The sequence below is a fragment of the Alligator sinensis genome, unplaced genomic scaffold (genome assembly GCF_000455745.1).
Source record: "Alligator sinensis unplaced genomic scaffold, ASM45574v1 scaffold566_1, whole genome shotgun sequence".
In the NCBI taxonomy this organism is placed as follows: Eukaryota; Metazoa; Chordata; order Crocodylia; family Alligatoridae; genus Alligator; species Alligator sinensis.
In genome coordinates this window covers 421,654-443,557 of record NW_005842017.1, presented here as the reverse complement: position 1 = coordinate 443,557, position 21,904 = coordinate 421,654, and the positions used below count along the sequence as shown (strand labels likewise).

Below are 21,904 nucleotides of genomic sequence, written 5' to 3'. Positions count from 1 at the left end.
GGGGGGCCCAGGGAGCCAGACACAAGGGGTGGGGGACACACAAGGGGTGGGGGGGTGCATGGGGCTGGATGCAAGGTGGGAGGACGCGGGAGCTGAGGGCTTATGGAGCTGGAGGCAGGGTGGCAGCACCACAAGGCGGTGGCACTCCTCCTTCCCCCGTCATTCATGATGGACAATTTGGTAGTGTGTGTGTGTGTGTGTATTCGTTTAGTGTGTGTGCGCGTGCACGTGTGTGCGTGCGTGTGTAAATAAAAGCATAAAGGAGTAGACAAAAGGAGCACCTTCCTTCTTCTAACACTTCAGTACAAAGGGCTGGTTGCACTCATTTGCTTCCAATGTCACCCAAGCACAGAGTCACCCAGTGGGGAGCAAGGAAGGCATGGTCAAGTTCTTACCACCTGTCTAAACATAGGCTTGATTTTGAATGTCCACCTTTACCCATGGTCAGAAACACATGCTTCACAGAGCTCCCCATTTCATTGTAGCTCTGATTCAGGACTGTGGTGTAAGGCCTAGTTGAATATCCAACATGTTAATTAGTAGTTAAAAAGTACTACGTATGGGGAAACGAACAGGCTGCTTTACTACCATATATAAGGCCTAATCCAATACCCACAGAAGTCGATCAGAATGTATTGCTTCCTTTATTTTTAGTGTGTTAGTATCCTAGTGTTTCATGCAAAATGTTTTTTTTTCATAACAGTTTTCATACTCCATGAAATCTTTGGACTTTATGGGGCATGAAGTTGGGCTGTTTGTAGGAGAGATGTCTAGTAGACTGTTATTCTGTATTTAGGATTAGTGTTAAATCCTAAATACAGAATAACCATTTATTGCCACAAATGGAAATAAATAAGCATTATGAGATTAAATTGAGAATGTTGACATTTCTTCATTTTCATGATCTGGTGGGTTATGGAGTAGTTTCCTATGGGATATGATACAAATCCTACCTCTTGCAGTACCATATTTACTTAAATATAAAATGACCTCCACAAAAAATTAGATTTGCCTTGAAATTACCCTTCTTCTCACACTGTTACAGCAGGGAAAATAGATCTGGGGGGTCAGATAGTCCCTTCCCCTTTTCTGTCAGACCCTGCTCTCCCTGAGCACATGGAAGTGAAGGGCAAATTTGAAAACACTGACTTTGAAATAAACATGCCTAGAGTAATTTTCAAATAGGCAAATTACTACATGTACCCATAGACTTGGTTCATCTAGGATTGATGCATTTTACCTTTTTTTTGAACTGCTGCAAGTTTTAGTACAGGTACTCCATAAACATACTTTCAAGCAGTACTTTTACACTTATATATAGTATCAGCTATTCATGATATTAGTCCAAAGCCAAAAGGCTCATGATTTATCATATAGTTAATTGGGTCGGGGACCACTAGAGTCAACGTCATTTCAAGCCATAGTGACCTTGGAGCTCAGCACTGCTCAATATGTGCATGTACTCCAGATACACCCTCTGCCCCCACCCCCCCGCAAAGGATCCGTGTGCTAATTAGCTGCCCATTCATGACTGGAACCAGGTGTTGTTGTCACGAGCCCTAGGATCCTCCAAAAATGTATAAGCAGGTGAGGTGCAGGGCAATCTGGTCCGGCTCCTCGTGGAGCCACTTGCATCATATATGATAGGCTGAGAGAGGAGGTGACAAAGGGATTCTGTGTGAATTGTTTGGGGTCCTATTTGGTGACATTTGGCAGACATTTAAGGCTGGTGAAGAATCAGGACTCTTTGGAAGTAGAAAAGAAAGGCACAGCTCAAAGGGAATGAAGAGGAAGTTGAAATGTGTGCAGTGTAGTGGCTCACCATGACTTGAAAAAGAGTCAGCACTGAGGGGGACTGAGTACAATGCACACTACCATATATCTTGTTCAGATGGGCTGCTCTAACCTATTCTTGTGAAGGTTCCTATCAGTATGTTTGCCCAATATGGGCCATCTGCTTTATAGTCATGCTCAGTGTTGGCTCCATTTAATCAACTTCCTAATTGGTTTCCATTGCTGAGCACATGCTGCTTTTGGCAGAAATTTAATGATAGACAATATATTTAATCAGGTTTCCTTGTATTTGAATAGTAAGATAAAGAGGGTTCCCCCCACCTTGTCTTATATTGAAGTAAATACAGTATTTAAAACTATACTGTACAAAGTAGGCTTATATTTTACTTGATTCTTGACCCCTCTTGGTCCTACCAGTAAGGGTGTGAGTTAGTGCACTTCTCTGCATTAAAAATCTGACTTAAAATCATCAGTTTGCTTCATATGCATTACTGAACAGATGGCAATGATCATTGCTGAAAGGGCCATATTCAATATATTGACCAAGAGGAAAAAAAATCCTTTAGCTATGCACTCCATGCCTCTTCTGTTTTTATTCTGTTTAAATTAACAGGCTTTTTAACATCACTAGTATTTTATGATTTCTCAATCTAAATAATTGTATGCATATTCATCAAGGAAGGATTTCAGCACACGACAAACAGTTTTTGTTTGAACCAAGACGTAAGTCTGTCTGCAGCAATGATTAATTTGCAAATTTTTAAATTTGGCATTTTGGCCATAAGAGTATTACAAACAAATTAAGAAGAAAATTTAAAAAGCATCATCTGAATTTAACAACTGCACAGTCCACTGATCATGTAGATGCAGCCACTGTGTATTAAATATTAAGTATTTTCAAGTCCCTTTTATTTCCATGTAAAAAAAATGTAGATATTTCAACATCTTAAAGACAGTAGCTTTAAGTGCATGGCTTGTCAAATCTACAAATTTATGACAAGTGACTGAAGTTGAAGAGAACTGAATGGAAAAGAATTCAGCAGTTCTAAGAAGGGTGATTAATGTGTTGAGAGTACCTCAAAAGGAAAAATGTCAAATCTTTGTATTCAAACTGACATTATTAGATATTTGAAAATTGTAAGCATAAACTTCATTGTCTGATGTCTGAACAAAATGAACGTATTCATGAATCAAGATGCAAGGCTTGGACATTTTCTGAAGTGACTCATATGAAAAAGAACGTGTTTTATAATGTTCAGCTGTTCAGGGGGCTGATCAGGTAGACATATGAGGACCCATCTTCCTTCTAGTGTTATGTTCCAGCACAAAATAACATAATATTTTAATATACTAGTTTGTGTTTTTTTCAGATTTTTGTTGAAAGAATGTAACTATCTAATGATAACAAATCTTCAGGTAATGACTTGTTACTACTAGAGCTCTATAATTTAGTATTTTTTTTCTTTTGTCTATTATTCTGCAATATGCAGAAATAAAAATAGTTACTTCAGACTTCCATATATATATTGAGAGTAATTTTAATGCAGATATCATGCTAAACAAGTCAGTAATTTATATATTTTTCACTTGTTCCTTGAAATTTAAAACATATTAGAAATGTGTACAGATTCTTTGACAGGAGCAGATGCCTAATTAACAAATTTCTTTCATATTGTCAAAATATTTATTCAAGGTACCAGTAAATACATACCAGATTGCTCAGGAATAATTTGGAGATCAGATGCAAAGGAATTTATTATGCTTTCATTTACATAATAAGAATAATGTTTCTGATCTTTCAGAACATTTGAACATGTTCTTTCAGAACATGTTCTTTCAGAACATGTTGAGACAGCTGGGCCAGGCTGTGCTCAGGGTGGGTGGTAGCACTGGGAGGGGGGGACAGACTATGACAAAATTTGGGGTGGCTGCAGTTCCCTCCCTCAGTGCTGCCACCCACCCCAAGCACAGTGCAGCCTTCCCCAGCCCCCCTTCCCCCGGGAAGAGCAAGGCACAGCCCTGGCCCCAGTCTGCCCCATGCAGATCTGGGGGCATGCCCTTGGACCTCCCCTGGGCCCTTCTGGGGTGTGCGCAGCTGTGGTAGCTAAAATAGTTTTAATCAGATCTTTTATTTATTATGGCAAATTAAAAGAAAGAGCAAGAGGGAATTTTCTCTGTCTAAAGAAATCACAAATGTCTAAGCATGTTTAACTGTAACCAAGGGCTCCTATCTTACTGAAGTCGATTAGTCAATTGCACCCCCTATGCATCGTGACTGCCATAAATCCAATATCAATGTTTAGTCCTTGGTTCTTAGTGTCCAGCAGACTTAAGAAGTTATGTTCCCAAGTTTGCCTTTTAAAGGTGTTTGGTAGATTTTTCTTGAGCACAAGGATATTGAGGTCACAGAGGAAGTGGTCATTCTATGAGAAATATGCTCTCATGGTATGTATATCTCTGTCCTTTATATTTATTTTTCTCTGGTGCTAGTTTCTGTTTAGTTTAACCACTTCTTTAAATCCTTCTAACCGTTGGATATAAATAATACGTCATTGTAGTGAGTTCCACCAGTTAACCAGATGCAATCTAAAAGTGTGTGTGTGTGTGTGTGTGTGTGTCCCTTCTGTTTTTGGGTCCATGTGAGCATGCCCAGGTGATCTTGAACAAGTAGAATATTTAGGGTTACCATACGTCCATGTTTTCCCAGACATGTCCTCTTTTTTGGCTCCCTGTTCTCCTGTCTGGATGGGTTTTTAAAATGCGAGCAAATGTCTGGGTTTTTGCTCTGTCTCTGCTTTTCCAGGGTACTTTCAGCTTGGCTGCTTGGGGCAGGGAGCAGTGGGGTAAGTTGATTGGCTGTTGGGGGTCATGTGCTCTGCATGCAGGCCCCAGCAAGCTGCTTGCAGATAAGAGTCAGAGATGGAGAGAGTATGTGCATGTGTGTGCCTGCACATACAAGCTGCATGGGCAGCAGAGCTGGTAGGGCAGGGGCTGCAGGTCAGCTGTGGGGGGGCAGGGGCTGTGGGTTGCGAGTGAGGGGCACCGGCTTCGGAGTGAGGCGCAGAGGTAGGGCGTAGGCTTATCACTCCCCCCACCCCCCCAATCATATATCCCTTCCCCTTTCCTCCCTCTCCCCCTCCACAGGTGTCCTCTTTTGATACCGGAAATATGGTAACCTTCAGAATGTGCTAATATGCTGTGCAGTCCTCACAGTCTCATTTCCTATCCTCCCTCTTCTAGCTGCAGCCGCAGGAACCTTCTCTCTGTTTAGAAGGCATAATTTACTCAAGTTACTGTAACTTGAGTAAGTTTAAACTGTTTGTAAATACATCTGGGGTTCTCTTGCAGTTTTAGTTACCAGGTTATTGCTCTGTGTTTATCATTTCCACCTCAGCTTTAAAGATCTCGAGAAAAGGTGCAAGTAAGGTGCTTTGTACCCCTTTGTCTTCATTCTTTCTTAGCTGGTTGCAGGTAGTTCCTGGTTGAGGCTGATATCAAGTGGCTCAAGTTTTGTGAACTTTCCTTGCCCATCTTTCCCATCTATATCTAACATTGTAGCCCACAATAAAAAACTTTGTGCATGTTACTCGAGCAGAGCTGTTCTAGAAACCAGTCTCCTTCTAAGGTTATTTCTAAAACCAATAACTTAGGATTTGAAAAAAGGATTATATATATGTATAATTAATGAATATATCTAGAGTCAGATAGGACATAAGTTTCTGAACACAGAGTTAGAAAACAACTTCCCCTATGAGCTAGTTTTGCTGTGTAAAGCAGGGAATTCTTCAACTCTGGAATCCATCCAGTTGTTGGGCAGTATCAGAGACAGGGTAATGGACAAAGTTACCCCTGGTCATTTTCATTTTGTCAGTTCCAGTGTTAAACAGTTCTCCTCTCCTCAGCCATAAGAATATGACGAAATGGAGTTTGGGCTGTTATATTTTGTCTTTACTTCCTTTCAGAGCTGCTCACCTCTAAGAAATACATTGATATTCATTATGGGTTGTGAGAGAGAGGCTCACTAGAGTTTAATGGTTAGGGCATGCACTTAGAATGGAGACAGAGTCAAATGCCAGCTCAAATAAATACATATTTACATAGCATGGAACAAGAGAGTTTGAGAAACACCCACCACAGAATAGCCAATAGTCAGGGCTTGAGCAACTGAAGATGAAGGTTCAAATCCTTGGTTTGAATTGGGTAGAGCCAAGACTTTCACTTGAGCCACCCACATGGTAAGTGATTGTCCTCTTTGCTACTCTGGGATAGGCCATGAGTGCAGTCAAAAAGTCTCAAATTTTTCCCAGTATAAAGGTGGTGTTACAGGCAGGGCCATCCCTAGGGGGGCACAAATCGGGGTGGCTGCCCCGGGCCCCGTGCTTTGGGGGGGCCCCACAGAGCGAGGCAAAACAGTGGCGGGGTGGCATGGAGCTTGGCAGAGCGGTGGCTCTGCATCCAGCTGCTCGCTGCCCCCCCACCTCCCTGTCACCGATGACAGCGGCAACTTGTTCAGGTCCAGGGCCCATGGGATCGGAGTGGAGAGGTGCCCCACATGGTCTGATTTGCCCTGGGCCCCGCACCCTGCTCGGGTCAGCTCTGGTACAGGTTACTTATAAACTATTTCAAAGGCACTTAAAACTGGAGCATCCACTCACTAAACTATGCTAAGTACCCTCTACGCATCTTAACGTTATGCCACATCAGGTGAGGGTTATGTTTGAGCTGTTTTACCAAGCTCAAGCTTTGGATATTATTAATCTGCTCCATGGAGATCAAGCAACCAATTTGCAGTCATCCAGTGCCCCAAGATGCACAGCTCCTAGCTCCTCTACACCTGACAAACTTTCTACCGTCCCGAACTCTACTGGTCCTAAACTGATACTCCACCCACCCTTCATGAGTATTACCCTAGCCCACATGGCACCACGCTGTCAACTCCAAGGAACCCAGGAGACCCAGTACAGGCCTGTGGATTGGGGACTAGGCACATAGCCCTTCCCTCAGAGGGCTAAACCTTTGCCCCACATCTGAGAAGTTCTCCCCTAGTCAGGAGAATTGGGATGGGGGGTATGGCTTCACTCCCCAGCCTCCTATATTCTTGGGGAGCGAGGGGAAAGGGGCAGACTAGCATGAAGTATAGTGAGAGCACAGAACCCAGGGAGGCATACTTTCCTGTAGTCCATGCTGTCACTGCAGTTAACCCTTGGTGGCTCCATTCTGGGAGTGGAGCCACTCAGCGGTGAGAGCATGGAGCCCAGGGAAACATACTTCCCATTTCTTGCTGCACTTAAGCCCTGGGGGTCTGCTCCAAGATGAGGGATGGCTCACCAGGCCCTCTATTGGCAAGTCAGTTGTGCAGGTCAGAGATAGCATTAAGCCTTAACCTGTAACTACGCTGAAATGGTGTTAAAATTAAAACAACCTAACATTTCACAGATTTAGTATGATTTAAAGGTAACCTGTAACAGCATCCTAAGAAAGGCCAGCTTTTGGAATCTTAAATTTTTGCAGGAAAGAAGAACCATTTTTCACTTGGCTTAAATTGAGGGTTGTATGTTCATATCAAATAAGCTAAATAAAGTATTAATGGGAAAAAGTGATTCCTTCCAGGCTCGTATAGGCAACCAATAGAAGTCTTGGAGCATGGGATTACAGTTATCTCCCACAGAGAGATCAAGATTCCTTCAAGGGGATACCACATCGTTGAATACACAGATCTCGTGCTAAGGGAGGCATGATTCTATGTTACAATCTAACTGATGCAACAAAGATACCTTTGCATAAAAGGTAATCAAACCAGTAAAGCTCTGACCTTAGACCTTTCCAGAGCACTAAGAGTATTCAGAGTCACCAGGTACAGTAGCATACCTCAGGGGTTAGAGTATGTGAATGAACCTCAGTGATCGGATGACATGAGTTCACTTTTTATTAAGCCTTTAAAACATTCCTGGAAAGAATTTGCTGTATATTTCAGTCCCTAGGTTTGCAAATGAATTGGCAAAAAGCTACCCTGATTCCTATGGTTAACCACTGTATGGGCAGTGGTTAACAGCTTGTCTCTGGCTCCATTTTCGAACTCCATGTGGCCTATTTAGATTATTTTACCAATAGTTTGCTAGCCTTTCCTTCCTGTGGAGAAAAGTGCACTACTGCCTAATGAGCAGTGATAAAGCCTTCAGCTATCTCATCATCTTGAGGCAACTGAAAAAGGATGGTTAATTTCCTTCCATCAATCAAGCAGACTGTCCTAATGAGGGATCTCAGTGTAACACTGACAAATTTAACAGCCTGTAGGAGTCTTTCTTTACTACCTGCTTCTAACTATGGCACTTTAAATTCTAGTTATATCTGCCGTGTGAATGGGGGAGTTGTCAACTTTCATAGTTGATTCTCGTTTCACTGTATTTTCCAGAGACAAAGCTATCCTGTATTTTCATGCAAACTAATTACCAAACGTATTATCTAGATCCATTGAAATCAGGCTATTAATCCTTGCAATTTTTCTTTCCAAAGCCTCGTTTTTACCAAGGAAAACTAGTTTGGTATCTCACATTTCACTGGAAGTTTAAATTTGTATTAGATGAGACTAGAGCATTTAAAAACTCATTAAAGGTTTTTTTTCAGACTTTGAGAAACAGTGGGCATGTCTACACGTGCCTCTCTTAAGCGGGCTTAGCCTAAATTGCCATTTTAAGATGCGTTAAAGGCATGTGTCTACACGTGCACGCCCTTAATGTGCCTTAAAAATGGTGATAAGGCTATGTGAGCCTAAATTTGATACCTGCATGAAGCAGGTATCAAATTTAGGTGCAAATAGCTGAGTTGCATTAGTGCACATGTAGACGCACTAATGCAGAGTAATGTAGTGTGAATCAATGGACACACTCCTCGTTGATGCACATTAGCACATCTGCACGTGCGCTAATGCACCTTAGCTATTCACACATAAATTTAATGTGACTTAATGCGCATTAGCACATCCACATGTAGACATGCACCTAAATCATCTTAATGTGCCTTAAGCAAAGGCAGTTTAAGTTTAGGTGCACATAAATACATGTGTAGACACACCCAGTATAGCAGAAAGGTCATTTCACTTGGCTTATGTCTAAAAAGATGAGCTTATGCATTCAAACTGGCAGGCTTTGCTGATAGAAACTGGAAAAAATGCAATACTGAAGGAAGAGGGAGCAAAGAGCAGAGGAAGCAGAATTTTTTTCTACTTGTTTGTTTGTACACTAATGTCTTTTTCCAGTCAACATTCTTACTATTTTACTCACCATAGTTTATGTTCCTCTCTGTTCACCTTCACCTTACTATTTCCATTTTTATTCAGTAATTACATATCTTCTAGCTATAATTAAATATGTTTCATGGTCATTTTACTCATATAACTTCTGTTCTAAAAAAAAATGAAAAATGGTATCTGGAGACAGTAAAGCAAGTTAGGGATATATTTGAACAATCTTTCCCATCACAAAGATTATGAATTCAATTGGTGCCTTGACAAGAATTACTTCCTACATTTTATTTAAGAGAACGTTCAATATAGCATCTCCTCTTATATGCTCCTAACCCAGCTTTTCCAAGAAATACTCATTAATGATGTTAATTTTCTAAACTGTGCCCCAATGTTACATTTGAGCAACTGATATTTGAGTAGCCTAATATTTAATACATTTGTTTGTCAGTTTGCTCGTTTCATGTGCTGTCTGCTTGTTTCACCAGTCTGCTAAGGCCACTTGGTACAACCCCTCCTGAATCCAAGATGACTTCAGATTTAAGACAACCCCCTAATAATTAGAGTCTATACATGGACAAGTATACATTTGTTATAATGGTCCATGTGAAGAGTCTAATTACTGGAGGGTCATCTTAAATTCCTCCCCCTACTTCTGCAGCAGTGACAAGAGGGAAAGCAGTAATGACTAGGGAGCAGGGGGGAAAGCAGGAACAGGTAACCTGCCCTTTGCCCCCATGCCATTTTCAACCCTTCCCCCCACCATTTGTTCCCCAGTACCTGCTACCCCTCTCCCCCCACACTCTGCTTGCTGCCCTCCATCAATGCTTACCCTGTGTGAGGGCTCTGGCCCAACTCATGGAAAACATGTACGTGTGGGGGTGTGTGTGTGTGTGCGCGCACCCCCCCCCCCCCCATGGCTGATATGTATTTGCAAAAAAAGGGGGGGGATGGGCTCTAGCCATGGCTAGGCCATAGTGGCAATGGTAGCTCTGGCCCTGGGTCAGGACCAGAACCAGACCCACGGGAGCTCCCTGCTACTGTGCAGGGGAATGGGGAAAATACCTTGTCTTCGATTTGAGTAAATACAGTAATATTGGGAAAGGGTAAGTCCTTGAATTTTGTTCCCTGCAATCACCACTCTGTACCACGATGTAGAAGTGTTCAGACACAGTGGAAAATCAAAGTCACTACATTCATCTGGATCCAGCATCTATTTGCATAATTCTATTACAATTATGTTTTAGTAACATTTGCTCCTGGTCAGCTGTCTACACATGCTGTACTGCACAGTAATTACTCCTGAGTAAATTTGCTACTTTTATTTAAAGGTAGTGAATTTACCATGATTAGAGGAAATTACCATGAAATAAGTGTTTGCATGTGTAGACAGTGACACTTTCTGTGCATGTTTACATGTGCTTTTAGGCATGCCTAAACTTAATGTTCATCAACCTAATGTGCATTAAGGTGAGTTAGGCACACATCTACACATGCATGTGCTAGGTGTGTTAATGTGGGTGTGCAGACAGACTTAGGACTAAATTAGTCCCAAGTCAATGGACACATACTGTGTTAATGTGCATTAATGTGTCTACATGTTCACAAATATGATTTAGCTATCTGCACATAAATTTGATATCTGCTTTATGGATAGCCTTAAATTGCCATTTTTAAGGCACATTAAGGGCACACGCGTAAACGCGCACCTTTAATGTACTTTAAATTGGGCTAATGTACATTAAATGCTCATCTGTAGACATGTCCACTGTGCAATAATTTGCTCTCATCTATGACTTTTCTCCATATACACCAAGTAGAAGGTTACAGTAATTTTTTTTAATATGGAACTTGCCATAAATATCCATGCCTTTGTCTCTTCTGGTTTGGATAATGAGTGCTTTATACTCTGCATGGCCATGTATAGAAAACTCTCAACTAGTATCAAATGCAGCAAACTCATTTAGTGTTTCGTATATAGTACTGTTACTTCTTAATCTACTTTACCTTTTGGTTTGTTCCCAGGTGAAATTCAAGACTGTAGTTATGACTTAAACCTGTAGCTTTGTGGCTGCCTAAAAATCAGTTTCTGTCCTTATGGGATGGTATGACAGTTGAGATCATCCAGTCTTCAAAGTTAAACAATTTTTTTTGGCAATATAGCATTTTCAAAGTTTCCTTGATGCTAGACCTTGAAATCTGACAGCCCTTGAGTTTGCTGATCCATTTGGCAAGCTGCAAACATTACCTATTATTCCAGGCTTTCCTAAAGATTAAAAAGAGAAGTATTAGTATATTATTGATAGTCCGTGTAGACTTGCATGTTTAAAATATCCATTTCAAATGTTGTGTGCATTACCTAAAATTAAAATATATATTCACTGAGAGCTGAAGACACAAATTTGTATATGTGTGTACTAATTTCTAGTGTAATAAAAGATACATGTCGGTCAAAAAAACAACTTTGATTGTATTTTGGTATTCTTTTCCTGAGGCTACAGGACATTGAAATGATGTAATTTGAGATACCACTATAAACACACTGACTTATCTGTTCAGCTATTTACTCAAGCCCAAATTATCAAAATTTCAACTAACGCTAGGATTTAGATGTTCACTCAGATTTTCCAAGAACCTGATTTTTCAGAGATGCATGGCACATAAAGCTCCAGTTGCAGCAATTAGGAACTAAGTGCTCACCATCCCTGAAAATCAGACCCTACTAATCCCAAGTAGGACATTCAGAGAGAGTGGACAGTGGAAAACCTTACCCCTAATGATTATCAACAGATGATAAAGAAAAGTTAACCCCAGAGGATTTTTAATCTGTCTTGTAAAATTACAGAAGAATCTAAATCTTTGTAATATAAATGCTGTAACTGTTGATTTGTTGTTTAATTTTCTCTAATATGTATTTCTGTGATCTTGCAGGTTTTAGCTGATGCTGTTGCACGCTTGGTTGTAGATAAATTCAGTGATTTGACTGATAATTTCACATCTCCCCATGCACGTAGAAAAGTTCTTGCTGGAGTTGTCATGACGACAGGTAAAAAGAAAATTACTACTACTACTACTAAGTGTTCAGGTACCATAGTGATGGACACATTATAAAGATCTAGGTAGTTAAAAGATATTTATCTTTACACTTCATTTTTCTTTCTGAAAAAAGAAACTGAATTATCTTTAATGCATAATTGGAAGAGTATATAATAAATATAAGGATAGCTGAAGTCACATCCTTGTGATTGGCAGTTACCAGAAAGTTATGCCTGTAAATACCTCTCTATTTTCACAGAGCTTCTCTCTCTCCAACAAAATCAACTGAATTTTCTAGATAAGCCATATTCTATAATATACATTACCTTTTTTAAAATGAGATATGTATCACACTGAAAAAAAAATTAAGGGTAATAAACTCCCCAAATACACTTTATTACATTGCATACTTAAGTCAGGGCATAAATTACGTATGCATTCTAAATATTCTCATTTTTACATTTTGTTTAATTATTCTTACTGTATTTAGTTATTAGTGTAATTGTACTTGGTATAGTAATTACTGCAATACACTTATTTATTCACAAACATCAAATATGCAGATTTTAATGGCAAGTATGAATCGCCTGATTTGGCAATTGACAATACTGCAGATGCAGTGCAAAGTACATTCAGAATCTTAGCTTTTATTTCTTGCATGTCTTATCAGTATAAGAACTGATAATTTTTAGTCTATGAAGCTTTATATCTCTGGTCACTGTTGAATTTATTGCCAGGCTTCTGATTTACTAATAGTGTCAAGCCAGATAAAAAAAAAAAAAAAAAAAGTGAACCTGAATATTCTGTAATGTCCCATTGTGTTTTGATGTGTTATGCAATATGTGAAACAAACACTGGGTTTTAGTGCCTTCTCATGCAGTAAAGTATTAAGCTTAAGTTTACTAAAGCTTCTGATATCCACTGATTTGATTGATTTAAGAAGCTGTTAAATTTGTTAGTTTGGATCTTTTTACTTTACCTACATGTCTTAGTCTGTGCTGTTTATAAATATAAAAACTAATTGGACAAGAACCAGCAGAAAGTATATAAAATGAGGTGGGGGCCAACCATCCTTTGTTTCAAATGATGCATCGTAAACACTATTTCATAAAGCAGGGGTTTTCAACCTTTATTAATCAAAGTGCCCCTGGTGGCTGGTGGGGGGACACGCGTGGGGGTGACGGCAGTGGCACCCGTCTACGGAGCAGGGAAGCTCACGGGGCTTGTGGGTGGCAGCGGCAACCACCATTTGCGAGCTTCCCTGCCCCGCAGAGGGACGCTGCTGCCCTCACCCCACCCCAGCCCTGCTCCTGGTAGGTGGCAGCGCTCTGTCTCTGCCTGCCTGCACTTGCCCCCTAGGACCGTTCCAAGTACTCCCAGCTGACAACCCCTGTCATAAGGTGCTCCGAAGAAATATTTGATCAGGAAGAAATGTTTTGTAGGTAATAGTTATATAGGGGACTGTATACTGCAATACAAACATTGAGACCAAATCCTGTCTTGTGCCAAGATATATTTGATTCAGGAGGACCATCAGGAAGCTGATTATGGCTCCCTGTTTCTCAGGCTGGCCCCAGTGCCAAACCAAAATGGAAGAAAGCTGGCTAGTATTGTTAAGGGGACTGTACACCAGCTTATGAATTGCCAGCTTATGAATTGCCACTGTTTTACCTTTCTCTGGCTCTAACTTGCTGCCTGCATGAAGCAGAGATGAAGGCATCTGATATAGAAGTGAGTTCCTCTGGCTGTGCACAGTTGGTAAATTCCTGTGTGTTGAGGACATGGCTGATGGCTTGGTAGAAATAGCCAGTTTATGCTGACAGAGCAGTGTAAAGGAACCAAATCCTAAATGAGAATGTGGCCCATGTTTTCTTATTTTTTAAATTTTTTTTAGTAAAAGAGTATGTTTTGTCTTATCTCTGTATTTTTCATGCATTTGCCTTTTATTTCTTTCAAAGGGTAGGCAGCACACATGATAATTTACTATGCTGTAGCCTACAGAATTAATTCATACCAGAAATACTGTACTGAAGGTACTATTTGCTCTGTGGAATGATTAAATATTAAAAAACCTGGTGTTGCCGTAATGTTTTGAGGGTTTGTTTGTTTTTTAGTCTAATTTATATCTTCCCTGTATATACTCATGTTTTGGTTCCCTGCCATACTTTCTAGTCTTTTTAATAGACCAGTGCCTTATAATAGTGTAAATTATTAAGGCGGATGTGATCTTTCTAAATGATACCATCTGTCTCTATAGTACTAAATTCTTTAAGTTGGAAGATAACTTTCTCTCTCTGTCCCAAAGGAAGTGATTAATGTGAAGGTAATAACTTTAAATAACAGAACACTTTATTTTTTAACATAGGTTTTAATCAAATTTTGCTATATATGAAAGATTTGAAACTAGACCCTTGTATGAAATGTGTCCAGGTGAACCTCAGGGCCTGCATGGAGCCTCACTGAAGTGATGTTTTCCTATTTCAAGTGGTCTACTCCCATTTCATTCAAATTTAAAATCAGGATGGTAACCCATTAAGAGTAAAAATCAAAACCATGACCATTTCAAACAAAAAAGAGAGTAATGTATCCAATTGAAACTATAGAAATTGAAAGAAATAATGGTCCAGTTCAGCAAAGTATAGTCCTGTTGACCTAAATGGAACTGCTTGCAGTTATAACGTTAAGTTTGTATTTGAATGCTTTGCTGGACTGGGGCCTAAAACAGATTGCATTAAATAGCTGGACTAAATTTTTAAATTTTTAAGGTACACTGAATACCATATCATATTTCCATCTCTTCTCCTATGAGACTTCTGTCAAACCCTTACCCTAAAGATGTTTTTACATTTGGTGGCAGAGCCTTCCCTCCCAACCCCTTTGAGGACCTTCAAAAAATTATTCTCCCTTTGGCCTTCATGGAGAATGGGTCTGATAATTGCGCTGCTTGCCGAATTCTAGAAATGGTCTCCTGGATGGCCTACATTGGCCCTGCTTTCATCATGTAGAGCAAGAAATATCCTGTTGTTGTCCATAGCTAACTGAGCCTGGAGTTTAAGACACTTGAAACTCTATTGTGGTAGTTGTTTCTGGACTCAAAGGTATCATTGACAATACTAGTCATTCCTGCCCTACTTCAGGAGGATGAGCTCCAGGGGGCACTCCTAAGACATAACAGTTGAAGGAGGATTCTGAACACTGGTCTACCATCGTCATCTCAAAAAGAATTCTCAAGAAGTTTGAGGTTTAGAGTCCACTTGGGGGAAGACTGAGGCTTTGGGAGGAGCAGGTTAGTTCAAACATTCCAGTTTTGTTTGAACCCAAAGGACATGGCAAATCTGAAAGGACTGACTCTATGAACCTGTGTGAAAAAAATCCACTATTTTTGGTTCACTCACCCCATACAAAGCTATGCCAGCAGGTTTCAAATAATTATCCAAGCTGGGAATTTGATCAAGACATTAGGAATATCACTCTTATTCTTACAAAAAGTGCCTTGGGATATATCTTGTCCGAGAGAGAGCATCTCCAAGAACATTATGCCAGCTGACATTATGCTGGAGCATTGATCCAGTGCTGTCTGGGGAATGTGTACCTCCTAATGAAACCTACTGACTTTTCCAGAAGCAGCAACAGTTTCATCACTGGTTTCCTATTTAACTTCTAATCTAGCCTGAATTTGATATCAGTGGCCAAGCTGATGTGCAAAGACGAATTCTTAAGTGGATGTTTTTGTTGCAAATAAATTGTTTGAAGAAAGTTTATTTTTTTAAAATAAATTGTTTAAGCCTAGCGAATAAATTCAACCGATAAATTTCAATGCATTTAAATAAATTTTCTTCCTGAAATTTATTTCACAGGTACAGATGTGAAGGATGCCCAGGTAATAAGTGTTTCCACGGGAACAAAATGTATCAATGGGGAATATATGAGTGACCGTGGACTTGCATTAAATGATTGCCATGCAGAAATTATCTCTCGCAGGTGCCTGCTTAAATTTCTATATACACAACTTGAGTTCTTCTTAAGGTAAGTTTAGAAGGGCAGAGTTTAAGCTACAAACTTCATATAGAAGAGAAATTTCAAGACCTTTTATATGTGATCATTATTTGAATTATAACACAAAACTTATTATTTGAATTATAGCACAAAGCTACCGAAGTCTTGATAAAACAAAATGGCATGTAACATCAGTCATTATTTAACTGAAATATTATATTGGAAAATCAGACCCATCATAAAGTTTAACAGAAAGTTAATACTCATTTTAAGGACACATACCTATAACAAAGCTGTGCTTATTACGATTCATTTATTAATTAAACAGATGCTGTTTAGTTAAGCATATTGTGAGTTGAGCATGTCATCCTTTAGCATATAAACCCATTTGTTTTTCCATTTTTTAAAATTTAGTGCAAATGAATCAAAATACCAACAAATAAACTAGCAAAAGTATGGTTTTGTTTAATTTCCTTTACTGTTTTCATTATAACTTCACTGGACAGACGTGAGCTTATAAGTAAACTTCTTTACATTCTTTATTTTGTTTACAAAATGATACATCTACTGCCATAGTAAGTATGACCGGGCTTAGCATACTATATTTGTTTCGCTTCAGGTTTTGACTGTATCTCTCTTTTCTGTTTGTTCCAGTAATAAAGATGATCAGCTAAAATCCATTTTTATCAAGTCTGAACGAGGAGGGTTTAAACTGAAAGAAAATGTGCAATTTCATCTCTATATCAGCACCTCTCCTTGTGGAGATGCTAGGATCTTCTCCCCACATGAAGCAGCACAAGAGGGTATGACTAGGACCCTATTATAAAGCTAAGGAGTTACCAACAATATGTTTGATTATAGGCAGATGGGAATGTTAGAAGCCAAGCTGTCAGTTTAATTGTCCTATTTGCTGAGTATCTGTGTTAGACAAATATTTTTTGGATTTAAATTACCTTATTTTCTATATAGTACATTGTTCTCTGCAAGTCCCTTTATAGCATCTGGCAAAGTAAGCTAAAGCCTACAAAAGCACGTGTTTCTCTGAATGAGTTAGTCCATAATGTGCTATGCTGCCATTTATTTTTGTCATACTAGAAATGCTAGACTCAGTACAGACAGATGGGAAGACCATGTGGACTAGCGGCTAGAGCCTTGAAGGATAAGCCAGTGAGATGGCATGCGTCTTTCCAGAAGTCACTGTGCTTCTTTGTGCTTTTATTAATTTTTGTTGCCCTCCTCTAAATTCCTGTATATATTTTAGTGATGTGTTAGTGATGATGGTCCAGAAAATACGCAAGAGGCAAGGATTTTTTTTGGTGATATCTTTTATAGGACAAACTGAGTGAAATCTTAGACAAGCTTATGAACACAAGATACCCTGTACTCAGGGTCAGACCTGAGGAAGGGTGCCTAGCCTGTGTCCAAAAGTTCATCTAAGATCTCTCCCACCTATATATTTGGTCTAATAAAAGATATCACCCCAAAAATCCTTGCTCCTCTCATTATATGTTAACATCATTCTGTGACTGAAGGGCCTAGAATGGAATTTAAGAACGAAATATTTGTATCTCATGGTCTTTTCTGGTAACAAATTAATGAGCTTTTTCAAGATGGTTACCAGCTAAAAAATAGGTTGCCTTTTCTCATTTGATGACCATCAGTTTCTATAAAATACATTAATATTCTCTCTCAATTAATTATAAACAATTTTTGTCACCTAGATCAGGGAGACAGGCATCCAAACCGTAAAGCAAGAGGACAGCTACGGACAAAAATAGAATCCGGAGAAGGGACAATTCCTGTCCGCTCTACAACAACTATCCAGACCTGGGATGGAGTACTACAGGGAGAGAGGCTGCTTACCATGTCATGCAGTGACAAGATAGCTAGGTGAGATGTTAAGTGTTTGGTTTCTTTGTTACTCTTATCTGATTGCCGCACAAATGATTTCAGTTACAAGTTGCATCCTAAAACCTAGATAGCTGGAAGAAATACGTGATATCTACATTGACTTCAGAAATAAAGTTGGCAATGTCTTATCTCAATCACTTGTTGATTCCTGAGGTGAATTAACTGACTGTGGGTCAGTCCATTTAACCTGATCTTTCAGCATGATAATTAGGTCCTGTAATTCTATTGATGAAGGTTCTAATAGTATAAATTAGCTACTTTTGGCTTTCCTGACATTTCTTTGTATTCCCTTAATATTCTTGAATAATATTTAACTTTCTTTTTACTGTCCACACTGTCAATTCCCATAAATAACACAAGAGGAGTATTAAACTTCCTTACTTGGTTATTGTGCATGTAAATTCTTTCATTTTTCATAAAAATGAGTGTTTTTCTCAAACAAAAGTTGGTTGAAAAATTATTAGATTTAAAGCTGCAAAATGGGGGAAATATAGACATTAGGGCTGGAAGGCACTTTGGAAGATCATCGAGTGCAGCCCCCTGCCCCAGGGGCAGGAAGTCAGTTAGGGTCAAAGGATCCCAGCAAGATAGGCATCCAAATGTTTTTTTAAGGAGTCCAGACTAGATGCCTGCACCACCTTTGGGGGCAGTCTATTCCAGGCCTTGGGGGCTTGGACAATAAAGAATTTTTTTCCTTGTGTCCAGCCTGAAACAGTCTTGGAGGAGTTTGTGACCATTTGACCTTGTCATCCCTTGGGGCGCTCTGGTGACCCAGATCCTGATGTACACCCCTTATATACTTATAGGTAGCCACTAAGTCACCCCTGGGCCTGTGCTTTTCCAGCCTGAAGAGTCCCATGGCTCTCAGCCTCTCATCATAAGGCCATTCTCCTGCCCTCTGATCATATGCATGGCTCTCCTCTGGACTCTCTGAAGCTTTTCCACATATTGTATTGATTTCTCTCCTCTCCTGCAATAAATGCGAATTTCCGCATCGTGTGTGATAATACCTTTAGCTGGGGTTCTACACATTAGACAATGCACAAGCACATTAAATGGTCCCTGTCTGGCTTACAGTCCAAGATATATTCATTATAATATATGAGTGTTAAAGCAGAGTTAAAAAACACAGAACAAGTTACTTATTTAGGGTGCTTGTATATGTGACAGGAGTTTGGTTCTTCCTAAATTGAAATAGTGAGTTTTTAAATGACACAAAAATCCACTGTTTCAATTTAAGGACTTCTGTGATATCACGTGACATCACAGTGCATCACGACCCCCCTGCCCCTTCCTGCCCTTCCTTCCCCGCAGGCTCCGCCAGGAAAAAAAAGAAAGCGGTGAGGGGCCTTATCATTTCCCCGACACCCCCCTCCCCCGGGCCTGCCTGCCTCTCCCGTGGCCGGGGAACGAGCCGCCAGCAGACCGAGTAGCCCCTGATCTATGGGGTGCCCTGGTCCTTCCCTTCGTGGCAACAGCACCCCACCCCCAGGCAGCACCTGCCTGCTAGCTTCTGACCCGGGTGGTCCCAGGGGGCACCACTACTGTGGAGGGAAGCACCAGAACCCACACAGCTCAGGGGCTGTGCAACCTGGCAGCCGCTCACGTAGGCAGGTTTGACTGAAGAAAAAAAAAGAAAAACTGAGGAGCCTAACCTTTTTTTTCCTTCCTGGAGCCTGCCTGCTTGCCTGAGCTGCGCAGGGACCAGTGATTCCCTCCGTGGTGGTGGCAGCACCCACCCACTAGCAGCCCATCCAGGTGGTCCCAGGGGGTGCCGCAGCCATGGAAGGAAGCACCGGGCCCTGCACAGCTCAGGCAGGCAGGCAGGCTTCAGAAGGGGGGGAAAAAAAAAAGATCAGTCTCCTCACTCCTTTTTTCTTTTTGTTTTTCCTCAGTGGAGCCTGCCCATATGAGCTGCTACCAGGTCGCACAGCTGTGTGGGGCCTGGTGCTTCCCTCCGCAGTGGCGGTGCCCCCTGGAACCGCCAGGGCCGGGTGCTAGGGAGTAGGTGCTGCCTTGGGAGCACCACCACCATGGAGGGAAGGTCCGAGGTCCCCCGTAGCTCAGGGGCCCCTTGGCCTGCCGGCAGCTCACCCCCTGGCTGTGGGAGAGGCAGGTAGGCTCCAGAACCCCTAAACCGTCCCTGCTGCCTTCCCACTGCCTGGGACCACCCAGGAATGGGCTGACTTGCCCCTGGGGCAGTGCAGCAAGGTGGCAGGAGGGTGGCTGGGTGTACTGATGGGAGGAGAGCATGGCAAGGACGACGCATGGGGCACTGGAAGCCCGCTCAGCCCAAGATTCCCCGAGCACGTCTGGGCTTCTAGCACCCTGTGCACTATTGCACTTCATTACGTAGCAAACTAAAATATCTCGGATGGGTTTTACGTCACTACGTAACAAAGTCATTTAAAGCAAAATACGCCACTGAACATGTACATCGTCATGAAATTAGAGTGGAATATGCCGCCGAACGAGTAAATAGCAATGCCATTAAAGTGGTGCAAAAGGGCAATTAAACCACTGTAAAGACCAATTTGTCGCATTCAGAAGCACCCTTAGTTATCCAGTCTCCAGAGTTTTCTGAAAGTAATCAGTGAGGAAATTGCACCTTTATTTGTTAAAGTCCTATGAAATATATGTTCATGATCTCTTCAAAACTTGGGGCAATGAAAGATTGTTATATGTTGACAAGTAATTTCCTAAAAATGATATGTGATTTCTTATATATTCTTTCTCAATAACTTTCAAGTGAAGTTGCCACCTTACAGGTCAAGAGCTTATCTGTCAACTTTCTAAAGTCCATCCAAGATGTAAAAATCATCCTGTGTTCATTTGACGACTTATAACATCATCAGTTTAGAAAAAAAGAGAGGTTATTCAGCTAGCACTCAATTCACTATTTTGTTGATTGTGTGTAATGCACAGCAGAATCCAGGTCACGCTTACATAAATAAATATTTCCTTTCTTAGGGGCCAGAGAGATTGGAAATGTGTTTATGTTGGTGAAGGAAATGGAGATGACCCAGAGACTCATGGAGCAGAGGCTGTATGAGTAGCAAGGAGGCCCATTATTTTACATTCAATATTTCCATGGCAGTTAACTGCATTCTGCGAATTTCACTTTAATTTATTTATTATTGTGCAATTTCTATTATTTGTTACCATAATATTACTAAAAAAATGTCATGTCATTGGATTTTTATTGAGATTTTCAAAAGATGTCTCCTAATTAAAGTTAATTTGTGTCTGTGACTATGATATTATAGAAAAAATGTAATTTATCAAGTCAGTCTACTAACTATTGAAGCAACATTATGGTTATTGTTTTATTTTGGTAAGGATAACATTTTATTGCTCAGTAAATCCTTTAATCTAGAGAAGTTGGGTTAATTCTGCTCACATGAATTTATATAGGTAATTTGATTCTTGGCACATGATCAGCTTATATTCAAAATTTCTTTGTCACAACTCTAGTTTGCTGCCCATTAGCAGCTAACTGTCCAGCTCCACTGTGGCTTGTAGAAATGCTAGACCTCTAAGAACTTGCAGCTATCCTTCTGGGCCAATATTCTCTCCTCTACACTTCTCTTCTCTTCCTTTTTACTTCAGCAACAAAGGTGACTAGTTGTGAAACCTCAGTGCAGGTTATTGATTGTCTTCTCTAATGATGGGCAGTAGGCCATCAACTTACCAGTTATAGCCAACAAACAGGGAAATACCCATGATATAGTGAGACATGGGCTTTCTCTGCTACAGCTTTGGTATCATGTATACATCTTTTATATGCATGTGTTGGTGGAACCCAAGAACCTAGATGGAAGCTGCACGTTGGCAAGGGACGCATCAGTCTGGATAGGCCTTGCATAAATACTCTTCCCCTTGGAATCTGATCTGTGACACTGAGATGCAGAATACTGGGCTAGATGG

General features: G+C 40.5%; 1 protein-coding gene across 4 annotated transcripts in view; it reads left to right on the top strand.

Annotated features, from left to right (window-relative positions):
- Window positions 1-21,904, top strand: part of ADARB1 (adenosine deaminase, RNA specific B1) — a 177,475-nt gene that overhangs the window by 123,796 nt on the left and 31,775 nt on the right. For all 4 annotated transcript variants that reach the window (XM_006022056.3, XM_025202205.1, XM_025202206.1 and 1 more), the window contains 4 exons: window positions 11,966-12,080; window positions 15,928-16,096; window positions 16,721-16,869; window positions 17,788-17,956. In XM_006022056.3, the coding sequence (XP_006022118.1) occupies window positions 11,966-12,080; window positions 15,928-16,096; window positions 16,721-16,869; window positions 17,788-17,956 (602 nt within the window). The remainder of the gene's footprint in view (window positions 1-11,965; window positions 12,081-15,927; window positions 16,097-16,720; window positions 16,870-17,787; window positions 17,957-21,904) is intronic.